The 19,327-nt window shown below is 42.4% G+C and overlaps 1 protein-coding gene across 1 annotated transcript in view; it reads right to left on the reverse strand.

Annotated features, from left to right (window-relative positions):
* Positions 1–288: 288 nt before the first annotated feature.
* Positions 289–19,327, reverse strand: part of LOC134494576 (complement receptor type 1-like) — a 121,720-nt gene continuing 102,681 nt past the window's right edge. The window contains exons 24-35 of the mRNA XM_063299828.1: positions 18,421–18,603; positions 8,201–8,380; positions 7,788–7,970; positions 7,098–7,280; positions 6,494–6,676; positions 6,023–6,208; positions 3,720–3,983; positions 2,582–2,764; positions 2,393–2,422; positions 1,218–1,296; positions 786–878; positions 289–438 (exon numbers count right to left, since the gene is read on the reverse strand). Of these exons, the coding sequence (XP_063155898.1) occupies positions 836–878; positions 1,218–1,296; positions 2,393–2,422; positions 2,582–2,764; positions 3,720–3,983; positions 6,023–6,208; positions 6,494–6,676; positions 7,098–7,280; positions 7,788–7,970; positions 8,201–8,380; positions 18,421–18,603 (1,697 nt within the window). The 3' untranslated portion in view covers positions 289–438; positions 786–835. The remainder of the gene's footprint in view (positions 439–785; positions 879–1,217; positions 1,297–2,392; positions 2,423–2,581; positions 2,765–3,719; positions 3,984–6,022; positions 6,209–6,493; positions 6,677–7,097; positions 7,281–7,787; positions 7,971–8,200; positions 8,381–18,420; positions 18,604–19,327) is intronic.

Genomic DNA, 19,327 nt, shown 5'->3' on the forward strand with positions numbered 1-19,327 from the left:
GACAACATGCTGGAGGATGTATCTGCTCCTTAATGAATATGGAATATGGATGGATAATTTATTAAACTTGTATGTCTCCCGAGTCTCAATGATTCTGGGCAGCTCACAACAATCAAACAAAGAAATTACAATAAAATCAATAAAGCAAAACATAAAAGATGGCAAGCTCAATGAAGTGAGGGGTCTCTCTCTCGCCAAAGGCCTGGATGAAGACATTGGGTGAAGTGCAAAGTAATAAAGCATTTACAGATCTTTATTTTAACATCAAAATCACGTGTGTGTCATATCACCAAATCTGCTTCGTATTTATTTTCCAGGAGTATATTATACATTCATCATCACTTCTTATAGCACAACCATCAATGTCAGCAGGATATTTGTTGCTAATACTTCCTAGCTTGCTCAGAAGAAGCTGCCACTTAAGATTAATATTTTGTCCTATGAAAAAGAAATGACATTTCATTGAACTGGAACAAGAATTTCAGTTAACTAAAAAAAGCAGGCAGTTTATTTGCAATATAAAGGTACATTAAAAGGAAGATAGGGGAATCACTTTTAAGTGAAAAATACAGATGTAACCTCACCTAGTTTTCTAACAGGTTGACAATGGAAAGCTGGAGCAGGTACAAAGAAATTTACCTAACAAAGTCACTGCACAATCACGTGTCTGTCCCCAAATTATATATATGCTGTAAATTATTTTTAAACACCTGATTCAGTCACATTTTATTATACAAATAGCACATTTCCATTTTGAAATAGAAATATTTCAGTGAGATTATTACCTGTAGCTGTGAAGACAAAGTTTTCTTCTTAGAGTGGGGAATCTTCATAACTAGACACTCCTATATATTTTTTTGGCTTCATAGGTATATTTGCTGAAGTAATAGGGAGAACATGTAATTGAAAGGATGAGGCAGATGAGTATAGAACTTAAAAATACATTTAGACTCATTGCTTCAAATGGAGAGATGAGAGTTCCTGTGAATTAATGGGCTGTTCTTGTTAGAGGAAGTGGGTGAGTTTTATCAATGCTAAACTGAAAAGGCTGTGAGCATTGGTCTAGGGCTGCTGATGGGAATGGCAAAAACTTTCCTCACCAAATCACTGTATTTCTCTCTGCACATGTTCCATATTGATGTTTGATAGAATATTCATCTCAAATCATTACTACCACTGCCTTCAGTATAAATAATGTAAATTAATAAAGTGCTCACCGTTTTTCCTTTTGCAAAAGCATAATCCATAGCACGCCACCAAAAATAAGGAAAAGCAACAGGATACCAGCCAGAGAACCTATTAAAGCCAAATACTTATTTCTTTATTCAGTTATGTTTTTTCTCTAAAAGCAAATATTAAAGTTGCCACAAATAACATTCCAAACTAAATGAAATAATACACAAGGGGAAAAAAGCAATAAAAATATCTAACATTAAAAATGCTATGACAATGGACCTATCGTAAAATGTATTATGTAACCTGAAAGTTTCATTTTGTTCTATAGAATCCAGAATAAAACTATTGAGGACCACAATGGAAAGTCCTTAATTGCTCTTGGCATGTTTCAAATAGACCTGCTCCAAACAGCCAGGACAATTAATGCCTTTCTGGACTGCTTAGAATCAGGGTGGAATAAAGACATACTAAAAATATTAAACAAATCTCTCTTTGAGGAGATAAGTACTTCAACAAGAAGAAGGTACAAGGACACAAAACTCTCCTTCAGTGGGGGATCTGTGTTGCTTCACATTACTCACCTTCAAAGATGTTAAAGTTTCTGCCTTTCTTTGGGGAATAGAGGCATTGTTACGGCAAAGGGGTGGGAGTTAATGTAAATCAATGCCATTCAGCTCTCACTAAAGAAAGATACTGCCTGGAATATGAGCCTTCTATTTATTCATATTTATTGCAGTGGAATAAAGAAATGGGGGTGGGCTGCTTCTAGGCAGAGATTCCACTTTTCCCACTTGATCTTTTTTCTGGCCACAGAAAAGGCAGCAGCTCTGAGAAAACAAAGCTCATAACTGGGAGATAAAGTTATTTGTACAATACTCAGCATTCTGTGAAACTGAGCATGTTCAGTCCTCGCTAGAATATTTGGGAAATATTTCTTTAGCTTTTCTTTTTTCTTATGTCAAGTTCCTTTGTCAACTTTGCTGTTATCATATGCACAGCAATGCCTTCCTTTCCTTTCCCTTCTCCACTTCCTTTGGCTACATATCCTGACTCATTATATGTGCTCATCCAGCAAAGACAATTGAAGGGGAGGGTAGGCATTTGGTTAGTACACACACAGTGGCCTATCCTAACCAGTGCTTATGGAATACAGTGTCCGCATTGCTGTGCCTTTCTTCACCTAAAGACTTGATGGGAGGTTCTAGAAATTACTTACCAAAACCTATAGTAGCAAAATTGTAGGAGCCTAAAGAAAGAAACAAAATAAGAGTTACAATCTATCAACAAAAGGGGAATTAAATCTATCAGCTCTTGAAAATATTTTTGAAAGGTTCTCCAAACAATATAAACCTTCTATAACATTCAAATTCTCTCTGAATTCCTTAGAGCCTTACTTCCAACTTACTTTGTTTACTTGCTGTACAAACTGGCACAGGAGTGTCCCATCCCATCTGCTGAGATTGAATAGGAGTATCATTCCTGACATAACCATTTTCACACTGCAGAGTCACATTCGCTCCAGTCTGAATCAGAGTTTCTGTTTCGGCCTTCTTAGCACTAGGAAGTGGTGGGAGGGTGCTGCCGACCACTGAAAACCAAAGTTGATGAAGAGGCCTATCAGATATGTATGATCTACCTAGACCAGGGGCACACAGTCTTTTTGCAGCAAGGAGCCATTCTTCCTTTTTAACTCAAGAGAGCTGGATGGATGTTGGCAGGGTTGCAGAAATATCATTCAAAGAAGTAGAGGAAATAGGAGATTTTTTTTACTGTTGTTATAGTTTAACAGAAAATAGGAAAGTTAAATCTATTTTCATCTTAATTTTTCCCCACACCTTCACCCTCACAGACAATCTCCTGCCTCCCTGCAAATGAGATTTTTTTGCCACTAATGGAACTAATGCTACTAACTTTCTGGGAGGAGGAGAACTACGACTAGCCCCCTAACTAGTTTGTAGCCTGCCCATCACAGTTTTAGAGGTGCATAATTTGATTCACATGCTATCAAAAATTTTCCTGGGCAGGAAACAATAGTTCATACAAGGTACTTTATTATGTTTAGGGCTGCAGCTTTCAACTTAGCTCTATGTTTTTGAAGTAGGACCTAGGTCCTAACTGTCAGAGGCTTGTCCCAGAAGCCATTTATGCAATTGTTGCTTTTCCATATATTTTAAATGTCAATACGATTCAGAATAATTATCTGTGTAGCTAGCTTGGATGGTAAGAAATAACCACCTGCCCACCCCATTCCCATATATTCAAGTTGAAGTACATATGCAATTTGTTTAAATGTAACTGATACATAATTTCATATTTCTTAGAGTCCCTTAGTTATGAATATGCCATAATAGATACAAAAAAAGGTGTCCCTTGTGGTGGAAACCCTGTGGCCCTCCAGCTGTTGCTGAGTTATAATCACTAGTATTCCTTACTGCAGGGAAGGCCATAGGAAATATTGAGAAATATGGTGGTATAGAAATATAATCAATGAATAAGAATGCAGTTCTTCACCCTGCATTCCTATTGGGATACAGGAAATGCACCTTCTCCATTGCAATGTCTGCCCCCTGGAAAAGCATCCTTCTGGAGATCTGTATGGTTACCACCATTCAGTTGTTCTGGAAGTCTTTGAACATCTGGCTTTGCTCTGAGACCTGGGGTTAAGGTGGTTGCCAAGCCCTTGGTGGTTATTTTGTTGCTTTGCGAAAGTGTTGTGTTTTTTCTGAATGATCCAGTTGCTTTTTCTATTTCATTGTTCCCATCCTTTGTCATGTGGGAGTCATCTGGGAGTTGGGCAGCCACCATATCTAAACAAAGGAAGAAGGACTCAAAAATTCAAGAACACTAAGATTTTTTTTAAAAAGGCCAGGTGGCAAATTATGCAATGGGTTTCCCTAAAAATTAAAACAAACCCATTTGCATGGTTTCTGCACTGGGAATGAAACAGCATCAAAGTGATTAACAAAAAGATGTGCCAGAAACTTTCACAAATGTAAAATGAAACTCTCAAACAGGACATGGAACCCATCAACGGATCGGGGGAACTCCCACCCATTACCCCGGGGGACGCACCTACACCGGATGGAGGCAAAGAAACAAAGAGAAGACATCGGAGATAGCCCAGAAAACCCATCAGAGAGTGATACCGGCACTAAGCACCATCCGGACCCAGCTTGGGGACAATGGGGGGTGGAGGAGAGCAAGGTCTGCCACTAAAGTATAAACGGGGCACCCTGCTACCACACCCCCATTCCCGTCTTTTTCTCCGTACGCATTCTATCTCAATAAACTCAGAAATCCTTAGTCCCTCTAAGTGAGTCCGTGTCTTATTTGAGGTAAGGGCTACCCTGACAGTAACTGTCTTCAGGTACTAGCATCATGGTTATGGCCTCCACCTTGCTTTTATTTGGTTTCACACTATTTTTGGTGATGACATGTTGCATATAACGCACTTCATTGATCATAAAACCTATTGTATCTGTTGAAATGATGGTTCTCTTCATCACCTTCCTTAGGATGTCATTATCCTGAAGCAATTATTGTGTCCTCAACCATAAGCTGCGTTCCTTCAATATCCCAGAACATTCACGGTTCCTTTCTTGAATACTTCACTGGGTGATTTGTTGCCAAAAGGTAATTATTCAAGATTTACCACCACATGGTGTGTTAAATGTGCACAGCTCTGCTGCCTTTGCATCCAGGTATACTTGCCAATGCCATCTTTCTCATCAAAAAAGCATGATCCTATTTGTCTCTACATGCCTTGGCTCTTACATCCACATGATCCATATGCAGACAACAAAAAGTCAGTTTAGAAAAAAAATCACCTAGAGTCCAGAGACAGGAGAACCTTTGTGGTAATGGTGGGGAAGAGACATTCATTCACTTCCTGTGCAAAATAATCATTTGATGTCATTTTAGAAAATGACCACAGTGTTTTCAATAGGTCTCCACTGGATATTTAAGGAAAACATTTTCTTCCATGAGAAAGTTAACCCAATGACACTTACAGCAATTTTGCTTTTGAGCATTTTCAGACAAGCAGCCTTTGGCATATGGCCTTTTGGGGCATCAGCAATGTAAAACAGAAACAGGAAGATTGGAACCAACAGTTGTAATCCATGCAAATTTTTCATGTACTTTACAAGCACAGGAAGTATGAAAATGAAGCTAAGAAAAGCTTCAGAAGCAATATATTGCTTGATTCAGAATGTAAGAACTGACAAAAAGACATGGTTTCAGAACTCAGGAAGAAAATGGTCACACTGAAAAAGTAAAAATGCTAAAACTACCATTGTATCAGAAAGACAGCCCATCTCATATTGTATTCTTTCCTCTTCACTACCCACAGATCTCCCTGGCTGCGGTATCCAGCTCTGATACGGAAGCATCTCTTTTCAAGCAGCCTCAACATTCAGGAATGCTAAGACCTTTCTTTTTAAAGGCTAGGAGGCAAATTGTGTGATAGGTTTCCCTAAAAAAAAACAAAACCCAACAACAACCCATTTGCATGGTTTCTGCACTGGGAATGAAACAGCGTCAAAGTGATTAACAGAAAGATGTGCCAGAACCTTTCACAAATGTAAAATGAAACTCTCATAAGCTTATAAAACAATCTTGTCTAAAGCCCCACTTTTAAGTTTGCTCTTCTGGAAGAAACAAAGTTCAGTGGGACAACGTAGGCCTTGCATGCACATTGTCACAATGCATTTTCAGGAGACACAATGACAAGGTTCTCTGTTCATTGGCCCATGCATTACTCTCAGTTGCTGCCAGTATCAGCTTGGGACCAGATGTCACTCACACTATTGCTATACAACAGGTTTAACAACTAGCTCTCACATACATTCTCTGCTTTTACACTGAGGGGCAGGTTGATCCCATGTTCCAGAAGTCTGGCAGTAAACGGTTGGTGCTCCGATAAGAGAGTAGCCCGGATCACAATGGTAAGTCACAGAGGAGCCGTAGGAGAAATCTCCCAAAATAGCCTTGTCTCGTTTGCCATTGGCAATACTTTGTGGTGCAAGGCAACCTGCAGAGGAAAAGTAATGCAAATGTATTACCACAATGTAGATTTATCCATCCAAATTATTATTCAAGACAACTGTGCTGCACCCATCATACTCCTGCAATAAACACTGCCATAAAAATCATTAGTATGACAATATGCACAGTCCAGTTATGGCACCCTTCCACATCCGGTTGGCTTCCAAATGTGTTGGGTTCAGGCGCCCATCCCTTACAAGCCACCCAATCCCTGTGAAAGGCAGTAGAAAAGCCTGAGCCACTGATCTGCAAAATAGAAGAGAAAAAGGACCTTGGCATCTGGGGGCTTCACTCCACTTTACAGAGTTTGAGCTGTTCCAAATGCATGTAATGCTGAGGTTTCCAATGTGGGAATAGCCGGCATCGCAAATATAGATGACTGATTTCCCATATGTGAAGTCTTCTCCCAAATGCTTCCCGTGGATGATTTTCGGGGGTGGCGGACAGTGCATAGCTGCAAAAGAGCAAAGCATGATAAGCAAGCAGAGAAGTCATCTTCATTCTAGATCTGCCAGAAGCTAGCTGATCCAACATCTTCCCACCAAGCAAGTAACCATTGTGACAGATGTGACGTATGTATTTTCCAGAAGCAAAAGTCGGTAATCTCTGCCCATGGTGATCACCATTTGGAACAGACGGAGAATGAGAGGGACAGTGCGTTCTTACTTGAGAGCTAGGTTTTTCTCAAATCAGACCAAGGGAGTTGCCTTCCAACAGCCCCTGGTGAGCTAGAGGATAATGTTTTTTCCACAATTCAACATGGTCTCAGATGTGTGCTTGAAAAACATTAAATTGAAGGAAAAGACTGGTACGTGCAATAGAAAACAATGATATTCCGTGTTGCCCCAGACAGTACACATTGCAATTTTTACTACCTTCACAGGAAGGCACAGGACGGCTCCAGATTCCAGAAGGCGTGCAGGTAACGGATGCCTTTCCAATAAGCAAATAGCCCGGATCACAGGAATAAGTTACAGACGTTTCAGAGGCAAACATTTGCAGAGCCAAACCATCATGATTCCCATTGGCTATGCTTGGAGGGAAGGGGCACCGGGATTCTAAAGGACAAAGGAAGAAAAAAGGAGCTCAAAGTAGAGGAGAGCACTCAGAATACCATTTTGAAATGACGCTTAGTGGAATGTTGCAACTAAATGCCATTCAGTACAAGTGGATCCCTCCACTTCTCCAAGGCGCACAAGGCCCCTTGTGCTGTATGTCATCCCGTATTTTTTCATCATTGCAGCCCAGTGCGGTAGGTTAAGTTTGTGTTAAGCCATGCCTTGCTGAACAAACTGGTTCACCTCTCATATTAAGCTACAAAGCCTAGTTTACAATTCGCACCGGTTGAGTTCACCAATACACAAAGTCAGAATAAACATACCAACCACATTTGGGCTTAGTGCGGTGGGGGAACCTGGCAATATCTCATTCAGAGTAACTTGGTGAGGCTCATGACTGAGTAGAGTTTTTAACCTGCATCTCACGTGTCCACATGCAACACCCAAAGGCCGCTTTCTATACTACGAGTCCTGTGAAAGCCAGCAATGAATTTAAAAATAAATTACTTTCACAGTGCGGGGCTGGAGAGGTCCATGTGCCAGAATCTGTGCAGTGCATAGTAGCATCTCCAATTAGGGTATAGCCACGGTCGCAGGTGTATTTCACACACATTCCTCTTTTGAATACCGCTACTTCCTGGTTGCTGTGAGCCCCATTTTGGATATTTGGGGGTGACTTGCATTCAACCTCTGAGAAGATACAAACGCACCAGTTGGCTGTGAAGTTCCGAACCTGAGCAGCCTTATATTTTATAATGAGATTAATTAGATAGAGGATACAAAGAACGAACATTTAGTTTGTTGGTTGGTTTTACATTTCAGTTACTGGTATATACTGGTTCCTGTCTTAATAAGTTCCGAATAAATACAAATAGTGCTTCTGCTGCTGACAGAGAAATGTAAGTAGTAGTAGTACCTACCCCTGACACAAATTGGTACAGGAGAGTCCCAGGTGTTGTCTGACTGGCACTGAATTGTATGGTTTCCTTTCAGGTTATAACCAGGATTGCATTCAAATGTAATTGTTTCTGTGAATGTAATTACTTCTCGAGATTGTATTTTTCCATTATGAATTTCTGGAGTTACACAGCTTGTGGCTACTGAGGAAAAGAGTATGTCATCATTAGACTCACCCTTGAGTTACTCCTGGAGTACAGTCTCTAGAAGTTCAATGGCCCTTAAGATGCTTCATTGTTCAGGAGCTTTCTGAAGCTGGAAAAACCTGATCTCTCATTATTCACTTTGGATTTATACCAAAGTTTTGCTAGCATTAGGAAATGTTTACATTGGTTATATTGTATTAGGAAATGTCAAAAATAAATTATTATACCATTTTATTGTGATATTGGTTTAAATTGTACATCATCCCACTTATATTGTGTTTAGTTATAGTGCACACTAAATAAAACTACTACAACTATGAGGTAAGAGTTCTGTCTGGCCTGGGAATTGTTGGTCCTGTCTTACCAGCTTTGTTCTTGGATAATCACTACAACATCTGAATTGCTCTCCGCAGCTGGTACATCCTTGCCTCGCTTACCTCAGTAGCAGTTTTGTGCCACCTTAGGAGAGTCCTCACCATGACTCCCCAAGCCTGGGGAGGACAAAGATGGGATAGAAAAACCACCCAGTTCATCAACCAGAACTGGAAAAATTGTATCTCCAGCCAGCACTCTACTTCCACCCCTGTCCTCACTTCATTTGCTTTCACAAAAAGAGAAAAAACTCAGCAACTGTACTCAGTGTGTGGTAAAGCTGTCCCGCACAACGCTCTGAAAGAATGAAAGGATGGTGGCTAAAGTGCATTGGTTGCAAGAGGGAGGGGAAAAATCCCAGGGACAGGATGTGAGATAAGGTGAGACTTCCCACCAGTAGGAAACCACTCGTTATGCAGCTCTGCTAGAATGCTAGACAACTATCTTTGCAGCTTTGCAGCATAACAGATTGAGTATGATGTCAATCCTACAAAGTAAATTGCAAGCCTGAATAAGACTCACATTTACAATTTGGTGCGGAGGAGTTCCAAGACCCAGAACCTGTACAAAAAATTCTTGAGTCTCCTGTAAGGTTGTATCCAGGCTCACAGCTGTACTCCACAAATATCCCAGCAGTAAAATCTTCTGATCCCAGAACAATGTATTTCCCATTAGCAATTGTTGGAGGTATAGAGCATTGCAAAGCTGAAAGAGAAGGGAAACCGCAGAATGAAAAAAAAAAGTTTGAACATTTTCTGGTTTTTCTAACTTCACTTTCCACTTCGATCACAGTGCAAAGAAAGTTAGCTATACGTGCTTATGTGTTTTGTGTCTGTGTGTGTGTGTGTGTGTGTGTGTGTGTGAGGAAGGGAGGAAGGAAATCAAAGTGTTTTGGTTAGTCTTTCTCCTTGAGGAATGATAATTCTTTAAACAATTAATAGCAGGCCATTTTCAACTTGGGGCTTGTTTGTTTCTCCCTTTTTGGTCATCAACGGAGATGCAAGGTCCTGCGGTTTTGTAGATTTTCATGTAAGAGACAAGACAGAGTTGTTCAAAAGATGGGACAAGAAACGAGTTTAAATTGTAAGGAAGTAGATTTAGATTACATGATCTGAAGGACACCTTGCAGCTCTTATATTCTGTTATCCATTCTGATTGAAGTATAGAGAGTAACACCTCACTCAGGAGTTCTACACTTTCCATGATGTAAATTACTCATGCCTCATTGTGATTTGATCTGTTCCTTTTGAACCATCCAGTGCAGCTGTTGATAACGTATAATTGACATTATCTTATTCAGGAGCATAGGATATTACAGTGACATACTGAAGTAGCAGTGCAGCAATGCAGAAGCCTTTGAGTGTGGCTTCAGGCAGTTCCTGTTCTGACTGAACCGTGATTCAGAAACTTACCATTAAAATTTGGTGTCAGTACCAAACTATTACACACAGTTTCAACTGGAGACAAAGAATGAGATATAGACTATCAATCTTTCAGGGACAAAAAAGTCATAACCCTGGAGCAATAGTGATAACTATTTTGGGTATTTTAGCGTTTTCTGGGCCCTTTCTCATTTAGTCTCTTTAAGCAATTTCCTCAATAGTGCCATGGCAGGCTCATTAGGATTGTATTGGTAACTGTCATGTTCCCCGTTGCAAGGCATAAGTGCATCACAATGGGGAACATGCACATCAGGAAAGAGGAAGGGTCAACCATTGTCCCATCATCCACACACATAATCCCTTAAGCACACTAATCCAAAAACCCATCACCAGATAATAGAAGAGCACTCAAACAGGACATGGAACCCATCAACGGATCAGGGAACTCCCACCTATTACCCCGGGGGGTGCACCTGCACCGGACGGAGGCAAAGAAACAAAGAGAAGACATCGGAGATAGCCCGGAAAACCCATCAGAGAGCGATACTGGCGCTAAGCACCATCTGGACCTGGCTTGGGGACAATGGGGGGTGGAGGAGAGCAAGGTCCGCCACTAAAGTATAAACGGGGCACCCTGCTACCACACCCTCGTTCCCGTCTTTTTCTCTGTACGCATTCTACCTCAATAAACTCGGAAATTCTTAGTCCCTCTAAGTGAGTCCGTGTCTTATTTGAGGTAAGGGCTACCCTGACATAAAGACGGGAATCCAAAAAAATTTTTTTCCACTAGCACCAATCCAGCTTCACACTGTGAGGGAACTGGCTAGTGATGGCAGAATCCAACCCACGACGAGGCGGCGACCCGGCGACCAGCAGCGGAACACATGTCCCAACGAACGGAAGATGGCCGAGGCCCCAGCGGCGCGAGGTCCAGGAGAGCTCGGGATCGGGTTCAGAGGGAGAAGGGTCGGCGAACGCTACCAGGGAGTCCCAAGGAGAGTGGATGACCGTCGAGGTGGAGGACTCATCGCACGGATCGCCTAGAGCCCTGAGGCAACTGCGGGACATCCCCTCATCCACGGCGTCAGGAACCGAAGGAGAGCGGCGCAGCAACTGCACCAGGAAAAGTTTGAGAACGGCAGCGAGGCTGAGCGCGCTCGAAGAAAAGCTGGAGGCGGTGCAGCAGCTGCTCCTGCGGTTAACAGAGGCGAGAGAATCCAACGGCAGGGGAGCAGAGGAGCCAGGCACCAGAAGGCCAACATCCCTCACCCCCACCTCGGAGACGCGCCAGCCGGAGAGACGGAGGAGAGGTCCGGAGGACGACACAGCGCCAGGCAGAGTCCGCTTCAAGGAACCCGCCAGATGGGCTGCCTCCCGCCCTCCCACCCCAATGGTGAGATGGACAGATCGCAGTGGGAGCCGGCACGAGAGCGCACCAACGCCACCTGAACCCCGATGGAGGGAATCCCCACATCGAACCCTGGAGCAATTTCTACGAGCATTCATCAATTACCAACAGGACAATTGGGTGGACCTGCTACCGTTTGCAGAGGTAGCATATAACAATGCAGTGCACCAGAGCACAGGTCACACCCCATTCAAAGTGGTTTATGGCAGAGACTTCATACCAATCCCAGAACTACCCCAACCAGACATCCTGCCCTGTTCCCCAGACGACTGGGCGGCACAACTGGCCACGTTTTGGCCCATCATCCAGATGGCTCTCACAGACGCACAAGCCACATACAAGAGATTCGCTGACAACCACAGGGCGGCGCAACCGAACTACAAAGTGGGAGATAGGGTCTACCTCTTCACTAAGTTCATCAAGTCCCCACAACCTTCAAAGAAACTGGCACCCAAATTCATTGGACCATTCCCCATCACAGAAATTATCAACCCAGTCACCTTCAAGCTGGAACTACCCCACAATTTGCGGCGCATACACCCAGTGTTCCACTGTGCCCTGCTGAAACTGGCCACCCCTTCCAAATGGCACAATGAACCCCCCCACCCCCACCCATCATGATAGATGGGCAACAACACTTTGAAATAAAAGAGGTACTAGACTCAAGGAAACTAAGGGGCACCCTGCAGTACCTCGTCAAATGGAGACATTTTTCCCACCCGGAATGGGTCCAAGCACAACACGTGTCAGCAAAACGACTGATAAAAAGCTTCCATGAAGCATATCCAGACAAACCGGCACCGTAGAGTTCTCTTAGGGGGGCAGCATGTCATGTTCCCCGTTGCAAGGCATAAGTGCATCACAACGGGGAACATGCACATCAGGAAAGAGGAAGGGTCAACCATTGTCCCATCATCCACACACATAATCCCTTAAGCACACTAATCCAAAAACTCATCACCAGATAATAGAAGAGCACTCAAACAGGACATGGAACCCATCAACGGATCGGGGGAACTCCCACCCATTACCCCGGGGGACGCACCTGCACCGGATGGAGGCAAAGAAACAAAGAGAAGACATCGGAGATAGCCCAGAAAACCCATCAGAGAGTGATACCGGCACTAAGCACCATCCGGACCCAGCTTGGGGACAATGGGGGGTGGAGGAGAGCAAGGTCTGCCACTAAAGTATAAACGGGGCACCCTGCTACCACACCCCCATTCCCGTCTTTTTCTCCGTACGCATTCTATCTCAATAAACTCAGAAATCCTTAGTCCCTCTAAGTGAGTCCGTGTCTTATTTGAGGTAAGGGCTACCCTGACAGTAACTGTCTTCAGGTACTAGCATCATGGTTATGGCCTCCACCTTGCTTTTATTTGGTTTCACACTATTTTTGGTGATGACATGTTGCATATAACGCACTTCATTGATCATAAAACCTATTGTATCTGTTGAAATGATGGTTCTCTTCATCACCTTCCTTAGGATGTCATTATCCTGAAGCAATTATTGTGTCCTCAACCATAAGCTGCGTTCCTTCAATATCCCAGAACATTCACGGTTCCTTTCTTGAATACTTCACTGGGTGATTTGTTGCCAAAAGGTAATTATTCAAGATTTACCACCACATGGTGTGTTAAATGTGCACAGCTCTGCTGCCTTTGCATCCAGGTATACTTGCCAATGCCATCTTTCTCATCAAAAAAGCATGATCCTATTTGTCTCTACATGCCTTGGCTCTTACATCCACATGATCCATATGCAGACAACAAAAAGTCAGTTTAGAAAAAAAATCACCTAGAGTCCAGAGACAGGAGAACCTTTGTGGTAATGGTGGGGAAGAGACATTCATTCACTTCCTGTGCAAAATAATCATTTGATGTCATTTTAGAAAATGACCACAGTGTTTTCAATAGGTCTCCACTGGATATTTAAGGAAAACATTTTCTTCCATGAGAAAGTTAACCCAATGACACTTACAGCAATTTTGCTTTTGAGCATTTTCAGACAAGCAGCCTTTGGCATATGGCCTTTTGGGGCATCAGCAATGTAAAACAGAAACAGGAAGATTGGAACCAACAGTTGTAATCCATGCAAATTTTTCATGTACTTTACAAGCACAGGAAGTATGAAAATGAAGCTAAGAAAAGCTTCAGAAGCAATATATTGCTTGATTCAGAATGTAAGAACTGACAAAAAGACATGGTTTCAGAACTCAGGAAGAAAATGGTCACACTGAAAAAGTAAAAATGCTAAAACTACCATTGTATCAGAAAGACAGCCCATCTCATATTGTATTCTTTCCTCTTCACTACCCACAGATCTCCCTGGCTGCGGTATCCAGCTCTGATACGGAAGCATCTCTTTTCAAGCAGCCTCAACATTCAGGAATGCTAAGACCTTTCTTTTTAAAGGCTAGGAGGCAAATTGTGTGATAGGTTTCCCTAAAAAAAAACAAAACCCAACAACAACCCATTTGCATGGTTTCTGCACTGGGAATGAAACAGCGTCAAAGTGATTAACAGAAAGATGTGCCAGAACCTTTCACAAATGTAAAATGAAACTCTCATAAGCTTATAAAACAATCTTGTCTAAAGCCCCACTTTTAAGTTTGCTCTTCTGGAAGAAACAAAGTTCAGTGGGACAACGTAGGCCTTGCATGCACATTGTCACAATGCATTTTCAGGAGACACAATGACAAGGTTCTCTGTTCATTGGCCCATGCATTACTCTCAGTTGCTGCCAGTATCAGCTTGGGACCAGATGTCACTCACACTATTGCTATACAACAGGTTTAACAACTAGCTCTCACATACATTCTCTGCTTTTACACTGAGGGGCAGGTTGATCCCATGTTCCAGAAGTCTGGCAGTAAACGGTTGGTGCTCCGATAAGAGAGTAGCCCGGATCACAATGGTAAGTCACAGAGGAGCCGTAGGAGAAATCTCCCAAAATAGCCTTGTCTCGTTTGCCATTGGCAATACTTTGTGGTGCAAGGCAACCTGCAGAGGAAAAGTAATGCAAATGTATTACCACAATGTAGATTTATCCATCCAAATTATTATTCAAGACAACTGTGCTGCACCCATCATACTCCTGCAATAAACACTGCCATAAAAATCATTAGTATGACAATATGCACAGTCCAGTTATGGCACCCTTCCACATCCGGTTGGCTTCCAAATGTGTTGGGTTCAGGCGCCCATCCCTTACAAGCCACCCAATCCCTGTGAAAGGCAGTAGAAAAGCCTGAGCCACTGATCTGCAAAATAGAAGAGAAAAAGGACCTTGGCATCTGGGGGCTTCACTCCACTTTACAGAGTTTGAGCTGTTCCAAATGCATGTAATGCTGAGGTTTCCAATGTGGGAATAGCCGGCATCGCAAATATAGATGACTGATTTCCCATATGTGAAGTCTTCTCCCAAATGCTTCCCGTGGATGATTTTCGGGGGTGGCGGACAGTGCATAGCTGCAAAAGAGCAAAGCATGATAAGCAAGCAGAGAAGTCATCTTCATTCTAGATCTGCCAGAAGCTAGCTGATCCAACATCTTCCCACCAAGCAAGTAACCATTGTGACAGATGTGACGTATGTATTTTCCAGAAGCAAAAGTCGGTAATCTCTGCCCATGGTGATCACCATTTGGAACAGACGGAGAATGAGAGGGACAGTGCGTTCTTACTTGAGAGCTAGGTTTTTCTCAAATCAGACCAAGGGAGTTGCCTTCCAACAGCCCCTGGTGAGCTAGAGGATAATGTTTTTTCCACAATTCAACATGGTCTCAGATGTGTGCTTGAAAAACATTAAATTGAAGGAAAAGACTGGTACGTGCAATAGAAAACAATGATATTCCGTGTTGCCCCAGACAGTACACATTGCAGTTTTTACTACCTTCACAGGAAGGCACAGGACGGCTCCAGATTCCAGAAGGCGTGCAGGTAACGGATGCCTTTCCAATAAGCAAATAGCCCGGATCACAGGAATAAGTTACAGACGTTTCAGAGGCAAACATTTGCAGAGCCAAACCATCATGATTCCCATTGGCTATGCTTGGAGGGAAGGGGCACCGGGATTCTAAAGGACAAAGGAAGAAAAAAGGAGCTCAAAGTAGAGGAGAGCACTCAGAATACCATTTTGAAATGACACTTAGTGGAATGTTGCAACTAAATGCCATTCAGTACAAGTGGATCCCTCCACTTCTCCAAGGCGCACAAGGCCCCTTGTGCTGTATGTCACCCCGTATTTTTTCATCATTGCAGCCCAGTGCGGTAGGTTACGTTTGTGTTAAGCCATGCCTTGCTGAACAAACTGGTTCACCTCTCATATTAAGCTACAAAGCCTAGTTTACAATTCGCACCGGTTGAGTTCACCAATACACAAAGTCAGAATAAACATACCAACCACATTTGGGCTTAGTGCGGTGGGGGAACCTGGCAATATCTCATTCAGAGTAACTTGGTGAGGCTCATGACTGAGTAGAGTTTTTAACCTGCATCTCACGTGTCCACATGCAACACCCAAAGGCCGCTTTCTATGCTACGAGTCCTGTGAAAGCCATTACCAGCAGCAATGAATTTAAAAATAAATTACTTTCACAGTGCGGGGCTGGAGAGGTCCACGTGCCAGAATCTGTGCAGTGCATAGTAGCATCTCCAATTAGGGTATAGCCACGGTCGCAGGTGTATTTCACACACATTCCTCTTTTGAATACTGCTACTTCCTGGTTGCTGTGAGCCCCATTTTGGATATTTGGGGGTGACTTGCATTCAACCTCTGAGAAGATACAAAAGCACCAGTGATCTTCAAAGAGTCACAGCTACCTCTCAGAGGTGTGCATATCCTTAGGAGAAATAGTTTGCAACAGGCAGGAGCAAATGCAAAGGATTTGTTTGAAAGGATTCTCATAGCCCTACAGCCTAGGTGTGCTTGTTTAGTATACCTCATTTCCTAAAATCAGATGACATCTCTATGATGGCTGACCTATGGAATCTAAAAGGGAGGGAGGGAGAGAAAGAACTCAAAGTAGAGGAGAGCATTTAGAGTACCATTTAATACATTACCCAGTGGAAAGTTGCAATTAAATGTGATTCAAGACAAGTTTATCCTGTTTCTCCATGGAGTACCCTTGGAGTATCTTTCTTTCATAAGTTCTTTAGAGAGAACTTATGGTTGCAAATTCCCCTGCATCTTTTTATGAATAAAACATTATTAAAAATGCTAGTGTTGAGGCAACTTGTCCATTTTTCTTTGCAAAATGCAATTGTTCTGTAAAATGACAAATATGATTTATAGAAGTCGCATAGAGGTAAACAACATTTACATACCATTCAAAAGAGACAATAGAAAAGCCAAAAGACCAACCTTCTCGCCAGCAATCAACACCCAGATATGCAAAAATCAACACTAAGATTAACACCAGATGAACCATCAAACAGCACAATACACCCTAATCAAGGAACTATTAACTCAGGCAATCAACCAAGCAGCAAACAACAGCCCAATCAGAGAACTCCCAAGGAGAGAACAACACCCCAACCAACACAAGCAGGGGAAGCCACGGTATATAAACTGAGAGCAAGGCCCACTCCCTCTTCACACTGAAGATGTTGCCTAGTCTGGCAATGAAACGTCTGCAAGAAAACAACAAGGCTCAGAGAGCACCAAGGACTCCACTGTTCAACCCTGAGCTACAAATACTCGCTTCGATTGGTATTGTTAATATTATTAATACTATTGATACTATTAATGTTATCACTGAACATGCTATTGCCATTTTCAATTTGATAGATAAGAATACTTGCATAATTCCTAGTTCTGCCTGATTTTCTACGATAATTTTCTGTAACTTTCCCAATTTTAATTACAAGCCACTCTTCATTAGGGAGCAATTCAACCCAAGGTAAAAAGAGTAGGATTCTTTATGTTCTTCCCTACTGAAAATAGTTAACAATGGCAGAGATATTAGGGGCACATACTTTGAGAGGAAAACTTGGAGCTCTTTAAAAAGCTGAAAACAATGTATTTTTTTTTACATCAATTACACTTGAAAGTACCAATAAACCATGGCATGGCTTATTTAGTTTTAGATCAGCATAATATGAGCACGTATCCTAAGTATGAGACACAATTTATCTTTCATCAAGAATGTAGAATTCAAAAACGTGATTCTTCTTTATTCACAAATCCTGCATTTCTTTATCATAATTTGCATTTGATCTGAACACAAAATTCTGGTATAATCCTGTTTTTGGTGCAGTGTGCATTTATCCCAAATATGGTCAGGAGAATGAATAAAATAAACCAGGAATTGGCCAAATAAGTCATGGCTATTTTGCACAGACTGCAAGGCTGATTGGCTTATTCATTTGCCCATTTTGAACAAATCCTGGCTTATCATTAATTTAGTACATGTGCTTTTATTTTGTTCCAAGTTCAAAAACAAAAAAACCAAATTGTGATTTTCAAAAGCTAATTTCACATTAATACATCAGTCCCCCCAAAATACTCCAAAACTATTCACAGCTCACTGAAGCTTTTCCCAGGTGAACACTACAGCTGGGGAGACCAGCACCAGGACCCCCTCCCCCCCAAAAAAGGAAGGGCCACAGGAAGGGGCTTTTTGCCAGCAGTTACACCCTTTCAAGGTCTCTTCAGTGAGGCCTCAAATCACTAGTTACAAAATGCTGGATTCTACATCTAAATTCTCCTAGCTCTGATACCACAGCAGCTTTTGACGCAGCCTTCAGTTAAGGATGGATTTAGAGACATTCCATTCAATGAAGAAGAGGAAACCCAAGTGAAGAGTGATCCTCTGTTTGTGTACCTCACTGCTTCAAGGGCTTACAGAAACAAGGTTGTGGTCCCAAAGGTACCTTCACAGTTAGGGGCAGGAGAAGACCACCTGCCAGCATCTGTGCAATGAATAGTTGCCTCTCCAATCAGAGCATAGCCAGGATCGCATGTATATTTCACAAGCATTCCACTGGGAAATACTGCTGCTTCCTGGTTGCTGCGAGTCCCATTTTGAATGTCTGGGGGTGGTTGGCATTGCACCACTAGAAGAAGAAGGGAGAAAAACAGATTAAGAATATACTTTGGGCTGATGCATCGGGGAAAAAATAAGGTACAAGTTGTGCCCAGGCCCAGCTGCAAGCACCATACTTTCCACCAGCTGAGTGAAGGAAAGTGGAATGCACACCCAGAACAGAACAGAGCTCTGAATATTGCTCAAGAAATGGGAAATCCAGGGGGTTTCCGGTGAAGGAGTATGGCAGCTGGTCGAGCCTTGTAACAGCTCAGAAAAATTAATATCTACCATGCGGAGGTTGAGAGTTCTGCAGAGTCGGAGAGAGACGGGCAGACCTCGTAGGGAGTGCTAGAAAAGGAGCGCTGCTGGTGAAAGACTCCAGCGGCTTCGGAGAGGCAGGCAAAAGCTTTGCTTTCTATTTCAGTACTTCACTTTCGCTGCAATGACAAAGCAGCCAGGAAGCCTGGAGGCACATCTGTAGAACCCGGGTGAGTAGCCTAGCTATCTAGGCAATTCTGCAGCCCCCTTCATCTCTAGTAAAAGAAACAACAACTTTTGACTACAAAAGTGAAAAAGAAGAAACTTTCTAAGCGGAGGAAAAAAGAAACTTTTCTATACTTTGGAGGCAAAAAAACTTTACTGCCAGTCCTCACTTAAAAGGAACTGAATTAATTAATTAATTTCTAATGCCACATTGGACTATATTGCAGATGTTTATAAGATTATTTTGAATTGCATGCTCTGTATGTTTT

This window comes from Candoia aspera, chromosome 3 (assembly GCF_035149785.1).
Source record: "Candoia aspera isolate rCanAsp1 chromosome 3, rCanAsp1.hap2, whole genome shotgun sequence".
Lineage (NCBI taxonomy): Eukaryota > Metazoa > Chordata > Lepidosauria > Squamata > Boidae > Candoia > Candoia aspera.